At 36.9% G+C, this 17,428-nt stretch overlaps 1 protein-coding gene across 1 annotated transcript in view; it reads left to right on the plus strand.

Annotated features, from left to right (window-relative positions):
- ttc27.L (tetratricopeptide repeat domain 27 L homeolog) overlaps positions 1 to 17,428 on the plus strand; it is a 216,572-nt gene that overhangs the window by 91,398 nt on the left and 107,746 nt on the right. Inside the window, exon 10 of the mRNA XM_018263013.2 lies at positions 9,554 to 9,620. Within this exon, the coding sequence (XP_018118502.1) occupies positions 9,554 to 9,620 (67 nt within the window). The remainder of the gene's footprint in view (positions 1 to 9,553; positions 9,621 to 17,428) is intronic.

The following is a 17,428-nucleotide window of genomic DNA, read 5'->3' on the forward strand; positions in this document are numbered from 1 at the left end:
ATCCGGTGGCGGTCCGTTTACAACTCCCCCCGGAAATGCGGATTCCGAACGCCTTCCATGTCTCCTTGCTCAAACCTGCAGGTACTTCTTCTTCTTCTTCTTCCTCCTCAGCTCCTGTCATGGTGGACGGTCATCAGGAATTTGAGGTGAAAAGAATCCTGGACTCCCGGGTTTCGAGGGGTACCCTACAATACCTCATTGAGTGGAAGGGGTTCGGCCCTGAGGAGTGCTCCTGGGTAAGAAGTTCGGATGTCCATGCTCCTCTCCTGGTCCGAAAATTTCATCGGCAGTTTCCTTCTAACCCAGGTGGTCCTGAGGCCCCCCCTAGGGAGGGGGGTACTGTAATGGAGTCCGAAATCGGTTTTCAAAATGGTGGCCAAGATGGCGTCCAAGATGGCGGCTTCCTGGTTCCTCACGGACGCAGCCGGATGATGACGACCTCTTCCCGCACTCTGATTGGTCGCCGGCGGCGGAATGGACGTCGGCGTCAATAATTGGCGCCGGCGTCAGTCGCACACGTCAGCGCGTCGGTCGCTGACGCCAGCGCGTCCGCGCACACGTTATGACGCCGATGCGTCCAAATTGGCGCCAAACCTGGGACTATATTAAGGAGCTCTGGGAATTCACCTGTGCCCAATTATAGGTTTTAGCTTGCTACTCCTGGGTGTGATCTTGTGAAATCCTTGCTATCCGTGTACCGACCTTTGCCTGAATTCCTCGACTTTGAACCTCTTCTGCCTGGACTGATCTTGTTGCCTGTTTGACCATTTTTTCGTCTCATCCTTTTCTGTACCGCGAACTTGGACATTGTTATCTCCTCCCTTGGTCCTCACTACCTAAGATAAGCTCTGTAGTATTCATTATTTCATTATTTCAAAACGCTTTTCATTTTTTTTACTGTTCCTTTAATCTAAAAATACTAGGGCAAGTCTCACCTATTGGATCCACAAGTGACGGATATTTGAATGGCCTACCGATGTGATAGATAGAGTCCAAATAAAGAGTCCCGGACTGAGGCAGCACTTTATGGGGAGGGACCAGTGGCATGATCACATTTGATAAAAACTCATATACTCATAGGGAAAGCTAAATGCAAGCAAATACTCCCATGAAATAGGCACTGCCCAGATTTCTCAGAATACGCATGGGTATGGGCTTATTTATGAAAGTTTACAGAATAAACTCACAATTTAAAAATAGCTTGAATGTTTTCTTATTTATTAAAAGATCAGAACATGAGTTAATTAACAGAGTTAATAAGATCAAAAAAAAATTTAAATATGTGAGATTAAAAACTTGAAAAATGTTGAATTATAAAAAGAAAATTCTTAAATTTTGCCTAGGACAACTCCCATTGACTTCTACATGAACTTACAAGCTTTTACATTCCAGTTTTTGATTTTTGTTTGTGCTTAATAAATACCAAACATTTCGAGGTTTTGGAAATATATCTTGAATTTGTGAGTTTTTATGCAAACAAAATCGAATTCAAATTCATTTGAATTCGAACATTGATAAATCACCCCTAGACACCGCACCTTATAAGACACAGAATTACTGCTAAACAATCCAGTAGTTTAGGAAACACATCAATACATTTAACAACTTTCTCAAAGCAATGGACAAATGCAGGGATCACCCCCCAAGAGTCACCATATAAACTGTATTTTATACACAGTTAAGAACAGTGCTGCATTATCACTTCTGCTGATGTGAGATGTCTCCTGACTAGTTTACCATTTTCTGTAACTTTGATTTTCCTTTTTTTTTTTTTGCTTGATGATGAAAATCAATAAATACATTATGTGAAATAGGCACTGCCATATTCTACCTTGTTTTGAAAAGGGAAGGTTTCCCAAAGGCTTGAGAATGAAATTCTGATGCAAAATTATGAGTGAATTAAGCTTTGTATGATATGGTAAGATTGATGGGTATCTCAAATATTAAAAAATTACCTTCCTCTCCGGGGGGGGGGGGAGTTAGCCATGGGGCGAACAGCCTGATCTCATAAAAACGGTATGTTACAAACTAAAAAACAAAGAAAACCGAACTGATAATACCAAAGTGGGAAGATAGTAAATAAGAGCAGTATATTCATATTTACAGAGCAACATGGAATGTGAAAACTCTGCACAAGACTGGTTCCTTACAGAACCCAGAATAACTGTAGACATAAAAGTGGGGTGATAATGCAGATTGTGAAAATTATACTTACATATCTTATGGTAATTTCAAAATCGCTTGAGATCTAATATGTCTGCTACCGACCAAATTTTCCTGGTGAAGCAAGTCTTAGAAAAGTGCTTTGAATAGAATACAAATGACACCAATTTTTTATTCAAAGAATCTTTTCCTAACTTTTTTTTAGAAAAACTCACGAGAGTGTTAGATAATAACAACCCTGGTTCCATGCTATTCAGTCGTATGCCGATGACATTGATAAGCTACCTTGAGATGAGATAAGGTCTAATGGGACTAAGGAGATATGAGGCAGAGATGGGATTAAAGGCAAATTCACTAAGACCAAATGTGTGTTTTCAGATAGAGATAAACAGAATGGCAAATGCGGAATTATTCAGTGAATGCTGTCAGAGCTTTAGGTATTATGGATCAGTCATTACAGATGATAACAACATGATAGAAGAAATCATCAGTTGAAAAGGGGCAGGTTACACAAGCTACTTAGGTCTGCTAAAAGTGGGCAAATTAAACAACTTGAGAAAAATAATTCACTTGGAACCCATTATACTGCATCTCGCCATTTATATAACATGAATATTTTGAAAAAAAGTTCCATAGTATGTATAACTTAAGGTATGAAAAGAAAAAAAACGAGAAAAGTAATTGAAATGGATAGTTGACTTGTTTGTTTTGTAGGTTACAGTTTGAAGGAAGTAGAGTTTTTCCTGTTATCAGAAGTTAAGTTGGGGGGCAATGTTTCATAAATTTATGCAAAGTGGTCCTAGAGAAATAAAATATATGGGTGCTTAGGAATCTAGAAAAAGCTAATCATCTGCTGGCATCTGCTGATAACCTTGGCCAACAACTGCAAGGATCAAAGTGGGCTCTAACCATCTTTAGTGTCCTGTAATGCTAATATTGTAAATAAGCCGTTGTGTTTTTAGGCTTCAGATTCGTATCCTTTTAAAGGGGTTGTTCATATTGAAATTTTATTATGTTACAGAATGGCTAATTCTAAGCAACTTTTCAATTGGACTTCATTATTATTTATTTATACTTTTTTAATGATTTGCCTTCTTCTGACTCTTTCCAACTTTCAAATGGGTCAATGACTCCATCTAAAAACAAATGCTGAGTAAGACTACAAATGTATAGATATTGCTACTTTTTAATACTCCTCTTTCTGTTAAGAATATCTCCTTTACATATTCCAGTCTCTTATTCATATTATGTGATGGTTGCTAGGGTAATTTGGACATGGATTGCTGAAATTTAAAACTAGGGAGCTGTTGTATGAAAAGTTTAATAACTCAAAAACCACATAATAAAAAAATGTAAACAATTACAAATTACCAGAATATTGTTCTCTACTTCATACTACAAGTTAATTTAAAGGTAAACAACGCCTTTAATCTCAAACAGATTTTGCCTATGCAGTGTCCAGGGCTGGGCCAGTGTTCTAAAACAATTAATTACTAAATTGCTCTGCTTCCCAAAGTCAGAGTTACTCAGTACTAAGTTTGACTTGTTTTGGATTTTTTCTGGCAGCTCTTGATACATGGAAACAAGTATTTTTTTTATTCTTACCAGTCCATTCTAGTTCTTGTTTTGCTAATTCTGCGTAAACTGAATACTGTCACCCTGTAATGGAATTCTCACTGCATCAAGTATGGCAAAACATTCTCTTATGTAATCATAAGTCCCTGATATGTTAAATGCTTTCAGTATCATTGCATCGAAGAGGGTTCATATGTTTCTCTTTCATTTGTATACTATACCTATTCAGTTTTGCTAGATAGCATAAAAAATCCAGTGTGTTACTTGCGGGGGTTATGCACCTCCTTTAATGCATCTATATGGTACACTAAAAAAAGTGAGGACCTATGTTACTTACTAATCCTGAACAAAGATGTTAGCACAATGGACTGGTAAAGAAATGCTATCAATACAATATGTACAAAAAGGTTTTATTGCTACTTGCAGGTTTGAAAAATACATTTTGCAAACCTGCTGGATTAGCTATAGACCATGTCACTATTTTTGGAGAGTTATAAATGGGCACAGTTCTCCATTATTATACTTTAACCCATGGTTGAATTAAATGATGGCTTACTGTATGTTCTGGTTTTATTTATGATTGCAATTGTTAGAGCTTGCATAAGAGATGTTGCTTGTTCAGTTTGGGAAAAAAAAGAGTAAAATCCAGAAGATGGAGATTGTCATCCAAAAGAAAAGGGAACATTTTACCCTTGTGTAAAATATATTGCAAGCAAGAGTTGCCTCTGGAGGTGGAGTCAGGCCAAAAGTATGGTTTTTAATTTGACAATGCAGTTAGTACAATGTGAGTGCCAATTTTATAAATGTGTTTGATTTTGCCTTTTGAACAAATTACAGTGTAGTGGCTGTTTGAAAGTTCCATGTTTTGTGTATTTATACATGAAATTGGTTTTAGCAGACATAAATTAAATGGAATTTTGTTTTTTTCAATAGAATTCAAGAACATGGTGAACTATTCTATAATTTTCTTTTGAGTTTGCCTTTCAGAGTACACTTTATAATAGTACTTTTAGGGACAGAAAAGGGTTGGGCAACACAGTCCCTAATTGGTTGAATAAGGTCCTTCTTTCTGAGGTCCAAAAAGACCGAATAATATTTATCTTAGGAGACAAAATTTTAAAGCTTACAAAATTCGGCACAGACTAGCCAACTCAAACCAAATCCACAAATAAACAAATGTTTCCATCGCTAGGGCTTAATATTCAATAATCATCTGACTTGGATGTGCAGATATTTGTTTACATGTGTATTAGTGATGTGTGGGCCGGGCGGGTTTGGGTCGACCTCGCACTGCTCCTCGCGGGTGGCGGACGGGTGTGGGTTGAGCTCTTCTCCTGCTCTCCTCGCCCGCCACCTTCAAATGCCGGCAACCGACTTCCAGGTTCCGGTTTTATAGTCTCGTGTCTGCTCGCCCGGCCCCTTTTGTGACGTCATTGTGACATCATCAGCGGGTCTGCGCGGGTCTATTAAAGGACCCCAGAAGCGCAGGTGCGGGCGGCAGCAGGGCAGGTTAGGGTCAGTGCGGATCAGGAAAAACCTGACCCGCACTAATGTGTATGTACATCCCAGGGGCCGCTCACTGTTAACAACAGATGGACCGGGTGCCTCCTGCCCCGGACTCTGCACTTAAATTTTTAAATTATCCTGCTCTGCACACAACCTGCATATTGATACATTATCAACTTGTTGCCAGAATGAATTTGTAACATTTTGAATCTGTTATCAGAATGTATTTGTAACATTTCTAGTTATGAGCAGTATATGAAACATGAAATACGATATGATGAAATAGATTTCTGGATTATAACATGAAATTCTATAAATGCATGAATCTTTATAACATATTTGATAAACTTGAAATGAACTAGAAGGGTTAATGCATTAATAATGTGTGTTAATGAAGTTGGAGATCTTTGAGGAAGTGTGCAAACACGAAACGCGTCAGACCTCTTGTAAATTGGATATGGAAATAAAGATTGCTGTTTTATACCTATAATCGTGGAGTGAGCGGTTCTTGAAAAATCCCGGAGTGCGCTGCTGTAATGGTTGGTGTGGACTAGACATCTGTCTTGTTAGAGGGAATGGAAAACAGAAATTTCTGGATCAAATCCAATATATCAGAGAGATGGACTTTTTGACAGCTCTACTTGATGACACCATTGAATGCTTCGATAAAATGTGGAACAATTGGGATGTTTTTAAAAATGCATACAGAATATAGCTAATTTACCAGTGAAGGTATGCATAAAGCAGTCACACTATGTAGCCAATTTAGTGATTCATGCAGTGTACCCACAGCTTTGACAAAATATAGCTGTTTTATGGCATTTCTATTAGGTAACCAATCCAGTGGTTCCCACCATGTGCCTTCTATATAGCCATTTCATATATTCCCAATGGATTGTCTTCACAGCAAATTTAGAAGTCAGACAGCATACCTGCTACATAACCAGTTTAAAAGTTGACAAAGCTTGTCTTTATAATCATCTCAGTGATACAGAAAGCGTGTATTCGAAATATCCAGTTGACATTTACAGGTATGAAATCATCTTGTAACTTTGTTAAACCATCTTTGCAAGACCATGCACATGCTCAGTGTGGTCTGGGCTTCTGTTGGGAGGCTCTTAGGGATACCAAAACATTGCAAGTCAAATAATATCTGCAGCAAGACTGATTAAGAATCAGAATATTCAGACTTTGCTGCGTGTTGTGTTGCCATGTAATTAATTTAGTGGATTTATAGTTTTTGTATTGTTTAATACAAACTTTCTCCAACTCTGCAGAACCAGTGGCTGCAGCAAAATAATCCTTCAATGAGGATACCAGTTTATCATTTTAAATCTGGCTCCATGATCTTTGTCCCAGCCACTGGAGTTGGAAACAGTAAAGGGGATATAAAGGCAAAAATAAAATGTAATTCTTTTTCCATCGTATATATTCATTAGAACTTTAAGGGGCCCATTTATTAAACCTCAAATTTATCTAGTTGAGGTTTTGAAGGGGAAAACTCAAAATTTTCATGGAAGAAAAAAATGAATTCTTAGAGATTTATTATACCCCAAAACTGCTATAACTCCAAATCTGAAAATAATCCATCTCAGACCTGTGAAGGTCATGTAGAAGTAAAAGACAGATGTCCCTAAAGTTGACATTGTGATCTGCGCTGGATAATCCAATAAAGTCAGGGTTTTTGTCAAATAATCAGGTAAAGTCAAGTTTTCGCAGCGACAATTCTGGAAAGTCAAGTTTTCCAAGTGCCAATCATAGGATTTAAATTGATGCTCGATTTTGTTGCAGTGTTTTTTTGCTCTGACTTTTTTGAGAAAAATTTAGTTCAATTCGTGGAAGGGAGTTTGGTTGACTTTGCTTTAATAAAAAAATTTGATTAATTTGCGTTTTAGTAAATAACCCCCAAAGTGTTGTTTGTAAAATTAATTGCTGCTGAAAGCAGTATTTGTCTTTGCACTGCTGGTTCTGGCTCTTGTAACTGCTTATAAACAGACCTGTGATGGAGCATGCAAAGCATTGTGGGAACCGTAGTCTGGAGTAGACCTGCTTTCTACAATGATTCTAAAGTCAGAACCAATGGTGTAAAAAGGGGAAACCAATTTATTATTATAATGTCTTTAAGTATTTTCTGTATTATTAAAAAGCAGCCTGGATAGGGTTCCTCTTTAACTGTCAACTATTTTTAGTTATAGTATGTTCTGCGTACCCCTCCAGTTTGTATATTTTTCTTGACTGGTATCTTGATGTTTAAAGGTTTTAGAATATAAATGAGAGCTGACTTTTATCAACATTTCTCTCCATGCTGTTTTAATTTCTGGAAAATGTTATAACTAGAGATCTTGTAAATGGCCGCTAATTTGCATCATGTTCTGCTTTACTGAAGCAAAACTTGCCTTGAATACAGAATGCTTTTAGGTATGTCTGTTTAACCACATTACCTCATCCTCTGCTGAATGCTAATTTGACTGTTTAATTGCTATTCTTATAGTTTTGTCTTCATCACAATGTTGTTTTGGGTCTGCAACGATTGTTATGAATTCATTAGAATGGAATGTTAGGGAAAAGGGCACCGGTGAAAGAATAACTCATGAAATCTAAACTAAAAACATCACAATATTTTTATATACTTTTCTGCATGTCAATTTAGATTAAAATGGCGGCAATGTTATAAAACTTTGACTATATGTATTTGTAGTGGGAATTGATTTGTTGCATGTTGTTTTTTCTTTTTTTAATTCATTGGACTACTTTAAAGGATAAGACACCCTCTCAGTGAATTAGTTTTTCCGCAACATAGTGTTTCTTTTTGGAAAAAAGATATCACGCCACCATTTTACCACAAAGGCATCTCCGACTTGGGCATATACATGCACAGTTGAGTAAAATTTTCAGATTTTACTTTGTTGCATATGCAGCGCTGTATTTTGCTCTGGTGCTGCCCTACGCACAGGATCTCATCTTGTCCCTTCATGACCCCTGCATGAAGCGAGAGTTAGAAAGACAGGTTGCTTAGGTAGTGAATAGTAAGTTATTATTTCAGAAACAATACATCATTTTTAATGTATCATATTTAGAACATTTTTTTTTCAGTGGGATGAAGCTTATATTAAACTTTAATTTTGCGATAGTTCCCCTTTAAAGGGATGCTGAGCAAACATGGCTGGCATTCTCCCTTTGATGGTTTGTAGTAATCACGTGAGCATCCATAGACATTCAGAACCCTGGCTCATGTTGCTCCACTGTTTCAAAGTTTTGCAAAAAATTTGCAAATCGGAAATTAACTGGTGATGGGTGAATCTGCGGAAATTTGGCGAAATGCATTGATATCTATATAGGTGATCTCATCTTGCCCCTTCATGACCCCTGCATGAAGCGAGAGTTAGAGAGACAGGTTGCTTAGGTAGTGAATAGTAACTTATTATTTCAGAAACAATACATAATTTTTAATTTATCATATTTAGAAAAAATTTTTTCAGTGGGATGAAACTTATATTAAACTTTAATTTTGCGATAGTTCCCCTTTAAAGGGATGCTGAGCAAACATGGCTGGCATTTTCCCTTTGATGGTTTATAGTAATCACGTGAGCATCCATAGACATTCAGAACCCTAGCTCATGTTGCTCCACTGTTTCAAAGTTTTGCAAAAAATTTGCAAATCTGAAATTAACTGGTGATGGGTGAATCTGCGGAAATTGAAATTTGGCGAAATGCATTGAAATCTATAGGTGACATTTTTTTTGGATGCGTGACAAATTGCACAACAATTTTTCACCCATTCGAGTATATGGGCATCATTTTAAGTGCGAAACCTAGCAAAAAATTTTGCTCATCACTGTTGTTAACCCAAGAGTATTGTGGTTAGTTTTATTGTGGTTTGTGCTGTATGTACTTGAGTTAAGGTGGCCATACACGAGCAGATTAAAGATGCCAATATCGGTCCTTTAGTTTGATTCGGCAGATTATCTGCCCATGTGCGGGGGCTCCTGACGGGTTCTCCCGATCGATATCAGGCCAAAAATCCGCCAGATATCGATTGGTCAAGTTTGATTTTTGTGTACGATCCAGGGCCGCATCGACTAGTTGATGGCCGAATGTTCGTATTCATCCGATATTGCCCAGCCGTTAGTGGGCATATCAGGTTAAGATCCGCTCGTTTGGCAAGGTCGCCGAACGAGTGGATCTTATAGTGTATGGCCACCTTTACCCATGTTAAACAAAGTTAACACCAATTCTTGAAATGCTTATTTTTAGCCAATTATTGAAATGCTTAATTTTAACCAATTATTGAAATGCTTATTTATTGCAGTATAGATTTTCAGAAAAACAACCCAGTGCACAAGTTAACAGAAGAAGAATTATTGGCTTTCATCTCAGTAAGTAACTTCTATTTCTTCTATTCGAAACTACAACAATGCTTTTAACATTACTGAAAAAGTCATGCCAACCCCACTTGCAATATTCTCTTTTAATGTTACAGTTTGCATTTCTGAAAAAAAAATGCTACACCTTTTTCAGCTGCCATCCCCCAGCCTGCCAATGTGCCCTACTACATGTCTAGCTGGCATGTTAGTTTTGGCCACACTTCTGTTCCATTTGCGATCATCCTTACCATGTGTTTGTTGGCACATTTGCAAACAGCAACGACCGCTCAGACAATAGAGGGTAATCTTTTCCTGGCATCAGCCTACTGCTTTAGATGAGAACCTTTTAGGAATGCAGCAAAGAATTCCTGGGTAGGGCCTAGGCAAAAGGTTTGAGTTCGAGAAGACTCAATCACCCTTAATAAATATAATTACAAGTTCAGGAAAGTTCATATTTTGAATTTTCAATGTCATTCCTTGGAAGCAGTTCATGTTTTGCATCAACATTTTATGAAATATTGGACAACAGATGAGATTAGGCTGAAACTGGTGATTTAATTTTTTTTCCTGTTTTGCATATGTCTGGAGATAAATGAATCAGTGTGACTATTTTGGCAATGTTTTATATATAGTTATATATAGGTTTATAGGTAATGGGGACAAAAGGCAAATTTAGACGGCAATGTTAGATGGGTTTCAACTCCCCAAAACGAAACTTTTTTATGTACTGGGTTTTAAAAGCCCAAATCTAGTACAGGTTTATATACTGATCAGAGCAACAGACTGAATTCTCTTCCACTGTCTTCTCTTGCATGGTTATACTCACCCACTCACTTAAAAGTATGCTGATCAGAACTTCGCTTTACACTGGTTGCTTTTGTCGGTGCTGAACACTTTAGAAAATGAACCTTTAGAGTTTTCTTGAAAAAAACCCCAGCAAACCCAAGAACCCAGAAGCATAACATATACAGTGATTGGTCATCATGAACCTGACTACAAGTGCAGTGAAGCCCATGATACATGTCAGTTAAGGAGATCAGAAGGCTTACTGCACACCGTTTCTCCTAAAGCAATAATTGCCTGTGCCGCTGGAAGTAACCTTGCTTTAAGGCTTTTATGAATATCAATATCAATATCAGCTTTATGCAGTTAAGCAACTTTATTAGTTGATCCGGTTAAGCTGTAAAGGATCATATGATGACGTGTACCCAATGTATCACTGCTATGCCTAAGGCAACTATACAAAAACGTTTCTTTTCTAAATCTAAGAAGAAAATTCCTGAAAATGTACATTCGTAGTTATTTCTGCTCACTATATGGGACTATTTATTTTGCACTTGCGTAAAGCACATTCTCCGCAGTAAAGTATAAAAAAAGACGTTTAGAAAATTAAAAGCTCATAGGAAATGGCTGATACTAAAAGATTGATGCACAGTTGATTTCTTATTCAGATGGCCTATAGGCCAAGTTTGTTGCAGGGATGAAAATGCTATACTTTCTTCTGTGAGTATAGAATAACAGAATACTTTTATTTACCATAGATATGATAACGGTGAACTCCTTACTATTAAAACAGCCTATAGGACCTTACAAACTCATTCATTCACATTCTTATCGGTGTTTATTAGTTACACAACCCTCTTCAGTCATATGTAATCGAAACTGTCACATATCTTAGCTATGTGCTGGTTGCTGACAAGAAGGTGGTATTGTAATTATGTTGTTATTATTACATCACAAATGTATGAAGAGACAACATATAGCAGTGTACATACAAATACTAACTGATACACGAAATACAGAAGGCCCTACTCATTGGAGCTTACAATTTAAAAAGAGAAGAGAGTATGAGACGTCAACAAGTTGCCCCAAAGAAAAAAATGAATCTCAAAAGCTTAATTGTTCTTGCTACAGAAGATTACATTTTATGCTATCGCGTAAAGCTATTCGCAAACTGAGACATTGATTCTTTTATGCTTTTTCTGTTCTTTGTCATTTTAAAGGTATGGGATCTGTTATCCAGAATGCTCGAGACCTGGGGTTTTCCGGATAACCGATATTTCCCTAATTTGGAAAGTCTGCTAAAAAAAAATAAAAATGACTTAAACATTAAATAAACCCAAATAGGCTTGTTTTGCCTCCAATAATGGTTAATAATATCTCAGTTTGGATCAAGGACAAGGTACTGTTTTATTGTTACAGAGAAAAGGAAAGGCAATTATTTTATTTATTTGGATAAAATTGAGTATATGTGAGAAGGCCTTCTTGTAATTCTCAGCTTTCTGCATAACGGGTTTTCGGATAATGGATCCCTAGGACAGATGTTTGTTTCAGTTTTTTACAAGTTGTGTTTTTCTGGTTAGGCTGAAATTACTGATAAAGTGTTCCCTTTCAGTAATTGTTGTACAGGTTTGTAAAGAAATCCTTTGCAATTGCTATTAAATATAATGTTTCATACACTCCACAAAGTTGCTTCAATTTGTAAGTTTTTTGTATTGTAAGCAATCTGCATTTTCATATTGCTATTCATCTTTTTTACATTCTGCACTAGATACAAAGCGATATTGTGGAACAGGCATACTTTAATAACTCTTATTCAAAGCTCTGTTATGCAATACCCTTGGATGCAATTGTGCTTCAAAGTAACATTCCCAGAGGTTATTGGACTATAAACAATGGCACAATGATACCCATTTGTTTGCAGTATCTGACTGCTACACTTTTTAAAGCAATTATGCTTGCCTATTATATTATGTGTGAAACAATATTAGAACACATTATCAGGCAATATGGTATATATCCTTGACCAATAGCCTTTAAGGGATATTTAACCATAATTGCATTTTATTTTAAAGATACGGAGTCAGTATAGGGTTTTCAGACACCACCACCCAAAAATTATGGCTTTGTCCATTCCTGTATTGTGGCACAGTATTTAATATCCCTGTTAAGCTTTATAAAAGTTATGTTGTTATCCCTTTAAAGAGGTTGTTTGAGTTTGAGTTAACTTTTAGTATGATGTTTAGAGGGATATTCTGAGCCGATTTGCAATTGGTTTTCATTTTTTATTATTTGCCGTTTTTGAGTTATTTAGCTTTTTAATCAGCAACTCTCCAATCTGGTGGCTAGGGTCCAAATTATCTTAGCGACAATGCACTCATTTGAATAAGAGACTGGAATATGAATAGGACAGAGCCTGAATAGAAAGATAAGTAATAAAAAGTATACATAACAATACACTAGTAGCCTTACAGAGCATTTGTTTTCTACATAGGATCAGTGACCCCCATTTGAAGGCTGGAAAGAGTCAGATGGAGATGGCAAATAATTCAAAAACTGTATATAAAAAAAATGAAGAGCAATTGAAAAGTTGTTTAGAATTGGCCATTCTATAACATACTAAAAGTTTATGAAAAGGTACAGTAATGACTGAAGTATCTCACAGATACAACCATAAACTTTCAATTTAAATTGAATCTTCTTTTATGTTGCTTTATTTTAAGTTTGACGATTTTGCTAGCTATACCTGGATAGGGGCAGTGAGGAGGGAAACCTGTTGGTGACGCATGAGAAAGACAGGTTAAGCTGAGAACAGTTTGCAGGATTAATATTTTAATATGGCTCTAGACAAAAAGCAATATTTAAAGGGATGGATCACATTTAAGGTAACTTTTAGTATGTTATAGGATGACCAATTCTAAGCAACCATTGTTTATTTTTATAGTTTTTGAATTATTTTCTTACTTTTTCCAGCTTTCAAATAGGGATCACTTAGCCCATCTAAAAGACAAATGCCCTGTAAGGCTACAAATATATTGCTAGTGCTACCTTTTATTCTTCAACCTTTTGTTCAGGCCCTCTGCTATTCATATTCCAGTCTCTTATTCATATCAATGCTGGGGTGGTATGGTAATTTGGAGCCTAGCAAGCAGATTGCTGAAATTGCAGACTGGAGAGCTGCTGAATAAATAGTTAAATAACTATAAAAAAAACCCCACAAATAATACAACATGAAAATCAAATGCAAATTGTCTCAGAATATCACTCTATTCATCATGCTAAAAGTTAACTCAAAGGTAAACAGCCCTTTTATCTTTTAGTATGATGTAGAGAATGATTCCTGAAAGCATTTGTAATTGCTTTTCATTTTTTATTATTTATGGTTTTCAAATTATTTTGCTTTTTGTTCAGCAGCTCTCCAGTTTGTAATTTCAGCAGTCCGGTTGCTAGGATCCAAATTATACTAGCAACAATACATTGATATTAATAACAGACTGCAATATGAAGACAGACCCTGAAGATGAGTAATAAAAAGTAGAAATTGCTAAATTTGTAGACTTACAGAGCATTTGTTTTTCAAAGCTGGAAAGAGTCAGTAGTAGAAGGCAAATAATTAAAAACTATAAAAATTTAGGCCAAATGAAAAGTTGCTTAGAATTAGCCATTCTATAACATACTAAAAGTTAATTTAAAGGTGAGCCATCCCTTTATGCTCATTACATTGGTTATTGTTTAATCTACATGCAGCCACTAGATGTTTGAACATATTACATGTCATAAAACTGCGCAGGTGGTAGCGTGTTGTTTTAATTGTATTGCTTATCAGAGGGGATTGCCGACTCCATATTCTCTTTTGCCAGAACCTGCAATGGCAATAAAGACTTCAGTCTGTAATACACATGTGGCGACTTTTCGCCTCTCATCTCTGCAATTTCCGATTGACTGCCTTAATTTCTAATATGCTATCACGCTTCTGCACAGATTGATAACATCAGTGTGCCATCAGGTGACCTGCGAGTTTCCCCTTTATATGTTTAGTTTTCTCGGATTTATTTTTTTATCTGGATCAAATTGCACAATGCAACTCTGAGCAAAAACCAGCAATTTGGACCATTTTTAAATGTTTCCTTTGGAACACAATTAACACATTTGCTATCACCTGACATAAATTGGTAGATTTTATTTTTTTGTGCTGAAAAATTCACTGCACAACTGAAAAAGTACCCTGAAGAGCTTACAGTCTTTGAAAGAGGAGAGGAGGACAAGGAAATTCATGCTGCTGTGACTCGTCCTTTAGGCAATTGTTTCTGAGAAGGGTTTTGAAACCACTATAGGAGACTTTTACAGGGGGTTAGGGAATTCTAGGTGACCGTACTGATAAGGGCTACCATTTAAGCTTTGTGGGTGTGTGAGCAGGCATCTTCTCAGCCTACATGTAGATTGCCAAATCTGCAGGCTGGTTAGATGGTTGTCATACATTCACTTTATATCTGCAAAAAAGTTGGGGAACATTGCGTGGTTATTTATAGGCACTAATGAATGTACAGGGAGCATGTGCGTAATGAAATATTATTTTCAGTATAAAGGTAAACTAAAGTGTATGGGTTTGTAAGTTCTGTCTGAAATAATGTGCTTGCATACAACAATGTTTTAATTTCCTGTGTTATCTGAAGGCATCATTGTATCATATGGCAGAATAGATGCACTAGTCTGTTGGTTTCTGCACCATGAAAGGATATTAGATTTTCATTTGGACAATTTTAAATGGAATTCTACAATGTCAGTTTGACTCATGGATATGTATGTATAATATGGGGTTATGAACTGCAAGTACTGTAAGTGAAAAGACTTGTATTATATGAGTGAACATTCTTTCTTTGTAACCATGATTTTTTGTAATATCTCTATATTGAAGAGTTTTGTTAAACGAGTTGTGTGATTCACATTTTATATACTTCTCCAATTATGCAACAATAGTTATTTTTATTACATATAATAAAAATAATAATAAAAATGTCTCTCTTTACCATTAACACTCACACAAATTTCCTAACTTGCTAGATGTTCAAAACAGCATGTGAATGTGAATTTATGTCAGCTGACCTCCCTGGGAACCTAAGCCACACTTCTGAAAATCCATTATAGACCCAAAATATCTGTTTGACTATAAAACCGATCTATCCAAAATATCATTATGAAACCAATGGTAATGATGTAAAATGTGTTCTCTTTTGCTGTTCTAATAGCGGCTACTCTTCTGTGAAGGCTTGCCTGTAGATGCAGGAACGTTGATGGTAGGAGTGCCTTTCATCAGGGGTGTAACGGAAGCAGACCCTGCGGCTGCAGGGAGACCCAGGAGGTATAGGGGCCCCATGAGGCCTTAATTCACATACAATTTCATTAAAGGGATACTGTCATGGGAAAATATTTGTTTTTCAAAATGAATCAGTTAATAGTGCTGCTCCAGCAGAATTTTGCACTGAAATCCATTTCTCAAAAGAGCAAACATATTTTTTTTATATTCAATTTTGAAATCTGACATGGGGCTAGACATATTGTCAATTTCCCAGCTGCCCCAAGTCATGTGACTTGTGCTCTGATAAACTTCAATCACTCTTTACTGTTGTACTGCAAGTTGGAGTGATATCACCCCCCTCCCTTTCCCCCCCAGCAGCCAAACAAAAGAACAATGGGAAGGTAACCAGATAGCAGCTCCCTAACACAAGATAACAACTGCCTGGTACAGTAGATCTAAGAACAACACTCAATAGTAAAAAACTATGTCCCATTGAGACACATTCAGTTACATTGAGAAGGAAAACAGCAGCCTGCCAGAAAGCATTATTCTCCTAAAGTGCAGGCACAAGTCACATGACCAGGGGCAGTTGGGAAATTAACAAAATGTCTAGCCCCATGTCAGATTTCAAAATTGAATATAACTTCAGTGCAGAAGTCTGCTGGAGTAGCACTATTAACTGATGTGTTTTGAAAAAAACATGTTTTCTGATGACAGGAACCCTTTAAATATTAACACAGGTCAACCTCTAAACATTTTGGGGTCCTGAAAAATTATTTGCTGTGGGGCCCAGTAATATCTCGTTATGCCACTGTCTTTCATTAAGCCATAAGAGCTTTAGGCTAGTGTCACACTGGGCAGAAACAGCTGATCCTTTGGTCTCTGCTCGCTTCTCTGTCTGGGCTGACTGCGGAATGAGTGCAGACCAATTAGAGAGCTGGCTGGTCAGTTGTGTCTGAGCTTGCGGATATTCTCAGCCTGAGAAACGGCCTCAAGTGGCACTAACTGTAGTGTGGCTAAGCACTAATGTTGCTCACCTTATTCAGTCCAATTCATCCCACTGGTGTTCCATCTTGGTAAACAAACTCTTTGCTGACCTTGCTATGTGCACTCAGGGTTATGCTGAAACAGAAAAGACCTTTATTTTTAAGCAGGTGGTACAGGTCTCCAGATGTGACTTGTTTCCACAAAAATGATGGGGGCCTGCTAAATAGAGCTTACAATTTAAAGAAGAAGGGGTGAAAGTTGCAATGTGAAGGGATGGGCAAGATCAGGAGTTAACAAGTAAGGAGTAAAAGATGCCATTGAGTATTGTGCCTAGCAGGGCCATACTGTATATTGCATTGTGAAGGAATGCTAGGCTAGATGAGGGTAAGCTTCTCTAAAGAAATGAGATTCAAGTGATTGTTTAAAGGCTGAAAGATTGGGAGAAGTTCTGATGGTCGCAGAAGGGAATGCCAATACATTATTCAGTGTGAGGAATTCTCAGGAAAGTTTATTTTAACATATGAGTTGGACTGATGCTTAAATTAAAGTGTTTATGCTTTTACTTCTGCTCTGTTTTGGAAAAACTGGATGATTATTAATAAAGGTCCTTGCAATGAAACAGAAATAGATACAGACCCCACAGAGGTGATGTAATATTTTTACAAGTGAGATTAGGCTTTGCATGGACTCTTGACTTCATGCTCGGCATTCCAGCATTCAGAGTCTGAAATATTAGTAGGCACTCCCCAGCTGCTTG

Source organism: Xenopus laevis, chromosome 5L (genome assembly GCF_017654675.1).
Source record: "Xenopus laevis strain J_2021 chromosome 5L, Xenopus_laevis_v10.1, whole genome shotgun sequence".
Taxonomy (NCBI): domain Eukaryota; kingdom Metazoa; phylum Chordata; class Amphibia; order Anura; family Pipidae; genus Xenopus; species Xenopus laevis.